The sequence below is a fragment of the Plectropomus leopardus genome, chromosome 10, assembly GCF_008729295.1.
Source record: "Plectropomus leopardus isolate mb chromosome 10, YSFRI_Pleo_2.0, whole genome shotgun sequence".
Classification (NCBI taxonomy): Eukaryota; Metazoa; Chordata; class Actinopteri; order Perciformes; family Serranidae; genus Plectropomus; species Plectropomus leopardus.
This window is the reverse complement of record NC_056472.1, coordinates 20999255-21007939: the sequence shown is the minus strand read 5'-3', so window position 1 is coordinate 21007939 and position 8685 is coordinate 20999255. Positions and strand designations below refer to the sequence as shown.

Below are 8685 nucleotides of genomic sequence, written 5' to 3'. Positions count from 1 at the left end.
TGCAGGTTTGTGAAGAGTAAAATGAGGAAAATAATTAAGAAACAACCAAAATGTCATATTAAGATAACAATATATACTCGTTTCATGGTCACATTGCATGCTAAACTCATGAAACCACATCTGCAGAACAAACACCACACAGATTATCCAAGTTGCCCTTTGCACACCTGTTGGTGTCACTTAAAATACACCACAGTTTTCTACTCTTGCACCAAATCAAATGTCCACAGTGTTTTTGGTCCTCACAGACTTAAACACCTCAAAATAAACTAAATCCCCCAAATCTCTAGGGCTCAACTCTCTCCTCACTAATCAACGACTCCCTCAAACAGACATCACATGGAGCAAGAACTACAGTCACTATTACCCCCCCCCCGCTATCTCTCTTTCTCACTTGCAGCTTTATTTTTAGCATTCAAACAACTGGTCTCCTAAAAATGGGCCTGTCCTGCACAAGAAGTGGGAGAGGAGCGCTGCTATGTATGGTATCCACTCTCCGAGCACCTCACAGGCCGAACAGTGCTCCTCTCTTGCCTTTGTGTCTGCAGAGCGAAGGCTTGAAGGAGTGATCACAGGGGGAGAATATAGCTCCTAAGGATGCTTGTAGAAGTTGGATTTCTCTGCAGAACTTGGGATGCTTGAGAACTTTCACTAACGGACCAACTTTTTCAAACTTTCCACAACATTACATTTCCCTTCCCTTTTCACAGGGTTTAGATCAAACTTTTTGATCGTGCAGCTTCATACTGTGAAGTCCAAACTCGGGGGTGTGTGGTAGCTCCGGACCATGCTCTCCCTGTGCTTGTTCCTGCTCTCTTGCCTGAGCCTTGTGCCTCTGGCCCCAGCTGAGAAGGGCTTGGAGTTCCCACAGTATGATGGGAAGGACCGGGTCCTGGACATCAATGACAAGAACTACAAGAAAGCCTTGAAGAAGCACAGCATGGTGTGCATGTTTTATCATGGACCCATACCAGACAACAAGGAGCTGCAAAAGAAACACCAGATGACTGAGCTGGTGCTGGAGGTGAAGTATTAAGAAGAGGAAAATGAAGGTGCAGGGTAATAGTAAAGGAAGAAGGAGAAGAGCAGGGATCAAATGAGTATGAATAAGACATGTTACAAAAGTTGCCATTGCTGGAAATGGAAGAAAGATAGATAATGGAGAGGACATGTTTTTTTGGTGGCAGTGATATGAAGAAAAGTAATGCAGTCTCATTAACCAGAAACATATAAAAGATTTAGAGTCTAATAAATCCCCACAAGTGCCAAAAACAAAAAACAGAGAGCCAACTGGTGAGAGATAAACCGTCATCTTAATGTTCAAATGTGTTAGTTTTGTCAAGGTCAGTGTGTATCTGTATGAGTGCACAGCAGTGGTGTAATGTAAAGTACAATTTATCAAGTACAAATATTAGGTACTTGTACTTTTTTTCTGTAAAGCTTTAATGACTTTACAAATTAAGACTTTTGCAATAAAAAAAACACAAGAAGAGTTAATAGAATATTATGTTTTGGTATACTAAATGGTGTATTCAAGTACAGCTGAAATGGTTACTTGATTTATCAGTTAGCTAACTGACAAAAAATAATTGGCAACTTTTTTGATTAAAAAAAACATTTTCCTCTAATTCATTTTGAATACTTTTGAGTTTTTTGCTGGTGTCTTTTTTATTTATTTATTTATTTAACTTTTTTTTTTAAACATCTGTCTGCATCAGGTACTTTTACTTTTAATACTTCAAATACATGTTCCTGCTTATACTTGCTTAGTTTTACTCCAGTCATATTTTCAGTGCAGGACTTTTACTTTTTTATTGTTAGGTATTGGTACTTTGACTAAAGTAAAGGATCTGAATATTTCCTCCACCATGAGTGCACAGTGAGATACATTGCTGTGCCTTTATTTATCTTAATCCCCTCAATTCAATGCACGCCTCTTTCCCTTAGAAATAAATCACTCAAAGGTTGTTCTCCCTGGCTGGCAGAAATAGGCCAAGAGCTCATGTGTATTATGTTTTATAGCACCACCAACTTCTCCTTTACCTTGTAGTTTTTTGGTGGACTTGGGTGTTCAAAGCAAAAGTAAGACAGCTTGACGTTACTTTGTATTCAGGCTCAGTTAAACAGCTGGCGCCAGGCATCTAATTGATAGACTAAATTAAACTCTTTGTTTGAGTTCCATACAGTAGGAAACTGTGTGCACTGTGCCTTGTCTCATGTTACACATGGCTGAGGGTGAGCTGCTCCCTGATCTGTTGAAGGTAATCTGAGCTCAGTCATGCAGCTCTGATATTAGCTTCACTTATTTGACACAGCACAGGTGGGCCATGTTGCTGTGGTCAGGCACTTATGCACAGTAACCTTACAGAAGGTTAACTTTGTATAAGTCACATAATATTTGGCATATTTGCTCAGTTTTCCCAAACATCTATAACTTGTCCTGTGGTATTTCATTGTCCTGCGGTATTATCATTGCAATTGTTAGCTTATTGTTTCGTTTGTTTGCAAAACACTGCCACCAACTGTAGATCAGTGGATTGGCATGAAAAAGATGGCAGGACATAAACTGCACTGCATGCATGCTGTATGCACATGTGCACATGCATGAATGTGCACATGCATGATGCCAACAACCACTGCTGCATGAACTCAGTGGCCAGAAGAAATATTGGCATTGTACATTTCTGCAAGCCACAAATATGTAAAATTTGTAGGTCATTATGTAGCAAAAATGCAACACTCCTTTATGTTTCAACAATGCTGGGGTTAACATGTGGCTATGTTTTAGCACAAAAAACACTGGGTTGGGAAAAGACCGTGTTTTGTCTGAAAATACCCTTTTTTGGTGTCACAGTTATGCCACCAACGTCTTCATGCACTGCAAACACACCTACTTTTAATGGCACAGTTGCAACTGGAAATGCAGCTGATGCTAAAAATCTGCTGTTTTGTTGTTTGTTGGTCTGTAACAGTTGTCTGCAGCTTGGCAGGCGTCTCACCTTGGTGTCATACCATCCACCATCCCCTTCACCAGGTGACAAAGGGTGCTCATATACATGTAATCAAAACTACGCCACACATATAAAACATACTGCAACATGTCCGTGGTTTACAGAAACATACAATGCCAACATTTGCTTCTGCCAACTGGGCTGACTGCAGAGTGCCACCTACTGTCAAAACTCCACAGGATACCTTTAACTTTATAAGTCCAAAGCATTTAACTGTACTTTGAAGACAGCACATCAATCATAGAGTGAACAACCCTGTTTCATTTAAGGATGATATCCGGCAGACTTTTGTCACCTACTTTTCCCCACAAAAGCACAGTAGGTGACAAGCGAAACAATTATATATACTGTAGCTTTGGTTATATTTAGAACAAAGCACCCTCGATTATTATGTAACTGTGTCTCCATGGCTCCTGGGCAGCTTGAGCACCTCTGTCATATTGCCAACTTTGGGATTCCTTTTTTTTCTCTTTAAGACCAAGCACTGCAGTCAAACTCCTATAATTTAAAACTGGGATTTTTTCTCTCAGACCTTAGAACTCAGAGTGAATATTCATCTTGTTTGTTTTACATCAATGCTCTTCTTAACATGTAATCCTTATTGCTGTCTTGTTTTTGGCTGCAGCTTGTTGCTCAGGTTATGGAAGAGAAGGATATTGGGTTTGGGATGGTCGACTCCCACAAAGATGCAAAGGTGGCAAAAAAACTGGGTGAGTATTTGAATACAGCATAAACCTTTATCTGATTGATACTTGTAGACAGAAGTGTGGACTCAAGTCACCTGACTTGGAGTCGAACTTGGACTTTAACACCAATGGCTTGTAACTTCACTTGGACTTGAGCCTTTTACTTTGAACATATTTCAGACCTTCCGCCAATCCCAAAGAGTAAAACATGTTATTTAAAGGGTGTGCCACAAATCAATTCAGTTCATTCTGAATCAACTAACCCTAACACTATCCATCCCCAGCAAGTCGCCAGTTATTCCCCAGATGATCCACTTTATCTGTACAAATTTGAATGCATCCAGTTGAGTTGAGAGACAGAATCAACCATGTTACTGAGTACCAGTTTGAAAAAAAAAAATATACCAAAGGTGATTTTGTTTGCATGCAAAAACTACGTGGTGGTCAACAAAAAGGAACTGCAGTATGCAAAACGTGCAGATTCAAAAATTAGATGGAGGCGCTGACGCAACAACTTCTAACTTTGTTCGACATTTGAAGTTGCAGAGAGAATTATAGATCAAGACTAAGACTAAGTTGTAACTACTCATGATTTTTGTAAATTTAGCATATTATGTTGTTAAGATGGCATTGCATTTTGTGACAAGCGCATTATGACTTGTTTTGGACTCGAAACTCAAAATTTAGTACTTGTGACTTGATTTGGGACTTGTGTACAAAGACTTGAAACTAACAACTTGCAAAACAATGACTTTCCCACTTTTGCTTGCAAGTCCTGACAGACGTTTTCCCTTAATTCCAGATTTAGTTAAGGGTCAAATAACTTTGAGAGCAGTTTCTAAATGTATATAATGACAGTAAGTTCCCTCAATCACAGGCCTGGAGGAGGAGGGCAGTGTGTATGTTTTCAAGGCCGATCGGGTGATCGAGTTTGACGGCTTGCTCTCGGCTAACATTCTGGTGGAGTTCTTGTTGGACGTGAGTAGTGTGATTTAAGAGTAGATTTCCAGCTGTTTGCACTAATCAACAGTCACAAGCTTACCCCAGTATCTCTCTCTGTGTCTCTATGTCTCTAGTTGTTGGAGGAGCCAGTGGAGGTAATAGGAAATGCTCTGGAGCTGAGAGCCTTTGATAGGATGGAGGAAGACATTCGCCTCATTGGTTACTTCAAGAGCGAGGACTCTGAGCGTGAGTGTGTGAGGCTGTTGTCATGATTGATAAATTTGTAAAATATGTATTTTGCTGTCTAAACACAGCTCTTGTTATCTCTCTGTGGCTCATGCCCTCATTATAACATGAATGTATTTTAACCCCCTCATCTCCACGGATTTACGGATCCATTTTTACCACTGCTGCACACACAGCTGCCGCTGCCATTTCCTGTCTCACATGCTGTGGAAGAACTGAGTCTAGAGTAGTTTACTTGTGGTGATGAGCTGCAGCTACATCCATCTGACCAACTGTGGGAGCATTAAGTAGAGGTCAAAGTTCAACTATTTCCACTCCCTGATGTGCAAATGTCATGTACACAAAGAAAGCACAAACAGATGTGAGACCAGGAAAACAAGAGTACAACATCATACAGTCTAATAACCCTGTGTGATAATTTCCTTTTCCTCCCTGCTCTCTTTCATCTGCAGACTATGAAGCATTTAAAGAAGCTGCAGAGCAGTTCCAGCCCTACATTAAGTTCTTTGCCACTTTTGAGAAATCTGTAAGTAACAAACAAACAGATAAATCAACACATCATTATTTTTTTTTTTAAAACATTTTTTTTCAGAACACAACACTTTATCAACACAAGATAAAGATAAGATAAGATAAGATAAGATAATCCTTTATTAGTCCCACAGTGGGGAAATTTCCAACATTGCAGCAGCAAGGGGATAGCAAAATAGCAAGATAACAAGATAAACAAATAAATAAAATTATTGACAATCACTGTAACCTGAAAAGTGGAGTACAGTGTCCTCTGACTCTCATCAACAGCGTTTGGCAAAAGATGGTTTCGGAAGTATTAGGAAAAAGGTATAAGGAAATCTGATGTGGCCTTGGGTAAAGTTTGCCTCCATTCTGAAGGGTATCAGCCTTGTAATAGAGTTTATTTGAGTTCATATGGTAAATATTTTAGCAAAGGGCTCCAAATCTTAAGAAATGAATCCTCATTACTGCTTTCATGAGCTGGATGCATAATTATTCTTGAGTGATGTAAACATGTTGCTACAGGTGGCCAAGGAGCTGACTCTGAAGCTGAACGAGGTGGATTTCTACGAGCCCTTCATGGAGGAGCCAGTCACCATCCCAGGCAAACCTCACTCTGAGGAGGAGCTGGTGGAATTTATAACTGAACACAGACGGTAAAAAAAGAGCAATGCTGACCTATTTTCTAAAGTTGTATTGTATGAGCACTTCAACATGTGTTTTCTGTACCATCAGACCAACTCTGAGAAAGCTGCGTGCAGAAGATATGTTTGAGACCTGGGTGAGTGATGATTGTCCAGCTGTAGTCAGCATTCACAAGTTTAAATTTAGTTTCCCTGGACACTTATAGTAACCTGACATTTATATTTCCTCTTTGCAGGAGGATGACATTGAGGGCATCCACATTGTTGCGTTTGCAGAGCAGGAGGACCCTGGTAAGGGCCTGTTATATGCTAAGAACACACAAGGTGGAGGGAATGCAAATCCAAAAAACAAATACAGATGCTGGATCAAAAAAATGAAACTATGGCAAGAATCAAATGGAAGATCTGCACGCTCTAATAAAAGCTCTCAGTAATCTTTAATTGTGCAGTGTTCAATCTAACAGAGATCTTCATCAGGCATTCATCACAAAGCAGATAAAGCAACATAAAGACGTAAACACATTAATCTTTCAGATTATTGTGATCTGCTTGATGGAGAGTCAGTCGACTGTCAGGTTGAAACAATCAGATTTGTGTATGATTCTTGCCCTGGTATATACTATACCACTATATGTTATAGGAGGGTATGAGACTGTAGAACATTTTTGCTATAGACACTGGAGTTTACAGACAATATAGTAACTCTTGTTTCCTGACATTTAACCAGTGTAAAGGCTTCATAGCAGGTTTAAATTTTTGTTAAATAAACTTATTGACTTTATTGCTGAGAGTTCAGAGGATTTAATCCACTCTTTAATGTCTGTACAAAGCTACAAACTCCAGGGATGAAAAGGAAGCCTATGTCGATGTGACAAAAACTTCACTTCCCTAAATGGCCACTTGAGGTTGGCTCAGAAAGCCAGTCAGTTCCAAGAAATCCCAGTGTTGAAATGCCCAACATTACAGCAGAAATAAACATGTTCACAGTCTAGCACAAACATTATTTCAACATTCATCACAACTGTTCTAACTCACCTGTTTACATTTTATTAAGGCTTAAAGCTATGCATAAATAAGTGATCTTTAGAGTTGCTGTATGGCAGAGCCAGGCTAACTGTTTCTTGTCTTCATGCAAAACGAAGCTAACTTGACGCTGTCTGTAGCATAATATTTCATTTACAGATAGTCAATGTTCTGATCTAAACGTCGGTGATAAAAGGAACAGGCATCTTGTGCTCACCTTTTGGTCAGTCAGAGTTTTATGTCGACTGATGTTATGTGAAAATGCTTCCAGATGGTTATGAATTCTTTGAGATCCTGAAGGAGGTGGCAAGAGACAACACTCACCTGCCTGACCTCAGCATCGTTTGGATTGACCCAGATGACTTCCCTCTGGTGAGCTATCAACAAAAAACAAATAAAAACAAAAAAACACCGACTGATATTTAATTCTTAAGCTGCAGGTCTAACTTGATCTTTTTTTTGTTGGTTGCTTCAGCTGATCCCCTACTGGGAGAAGACCTTTAAGGTGGACCTGTTCAGACCACAGATTGGAGTTGTCAATGTTACAGATGTGAGTCCCCGAGACCCTGACAGCCTGTCTAAAGTGACATGAATGTTGTGTGCTTGTCCTGACAGTATTTGAACTCTCTCTCTCTCTCTCTCTCTCTCTCTCTCTCTCTGTGTGTGTGTGTGTGTGAGCAGGCCGATAGTGTGTGGATGGAGATGGATGATGAGGAGGATCTGCCCACTGCTGAGGAGCTGGAGAACTGGATCGAGGATGTTCTCTCTGGCAAAGTCAACACTGAGGATGATGATGATGATGATGATGATGATGATGATGATGATGACGATGATGATGATGATGATGAAGATGATGACAATAATGATGAGGAGGACGGTGGCAACAATGACGACAATGATGACGACGACGATGATGATGACGATGATGATGATGACGACGACGACGACGACGACGACGATGATGACGATGATGAGGAATAATCCGTAGCCTAATCCTAGAAAATGTTGACTCCTCTGTATTTTTCTTCAGGTTGAGTTGAGCATGGATTTCAGACAAACTGTACAGTAAAATGACTTTTCACAAATAAATATCAAATTTATACTGAATATGTGCCTGCTAAAAATAATAAATCTATTTAATATCCAAAATGTCATTTTTTGACAATGTAAATAAGCCTGGAATGGGTTTTGGGATTAAAATAAAAGATTTATAAACTTAAGTTTGTCCAGCATTTGCAAAAATTAACCACCAACATGAAAACACAAGAAAAAATCTATTTGCCAAAACATGTGCAACATTTACAAAGCGTGCTGCAAACAGAGAGATTCTCTGCAAGAAGCTCACAAAACAAACACAATGTGTTAATTAACACTTGTTACATGCATTGTGTCTGTTCAAAATATGCTTGTTTTCCCAGGAAATGTGCTCTGCTGGTCACAGTCATACAACCTTTTTCTAAATTAAGAAAAACACTTGAAATGCTTGTTCTTTAGGTTTATTTTTATAGGTTTAGGCAACGTAAGCACGTGGTTAGGTGTAAGAAAAAAGACATGCTGATATAACTGTCATTTATAAATACTGTGCGTGTCATCAAGTTGGTGTGGATATTTCTTCATTGG

The 8685-nt window shown here is 39.5% G+C and overlaps 1 protein-coding gene across 1 annotated transcript; it reads left to right on the top strand.

Annotated features, from left to right (window-relative positions):
* The first annotated feature begins 487 nt into the window (after positions 1–487).
* casq2 (calsequestrin 2) lies at positions 488–8126 on the top strand. The gene is made up of 11 exons (XM_042494864.1): positions 488–1024; positions 3637–3721; positions 4575–4675; positions 4774–4885; positions 5338–5411; positions 5924–6054; positions 6134–6179; positions 6279–6333; positions 7337–7437; positions 7541–7615; positions 7747–8126. The coding sequence occupies exons 1-11, from the start codon at positions 788–790 to the stop codon at positions 8044–8046; spliced, it is 1317 nt and encodes a 438-aa protein (XP_042350798.1). The 5' UTR covers positions 488–787; the 3' UTR covers positions 8047–8126.
* Positions 8127–8685: the final 559 nt, after the last annotated feature.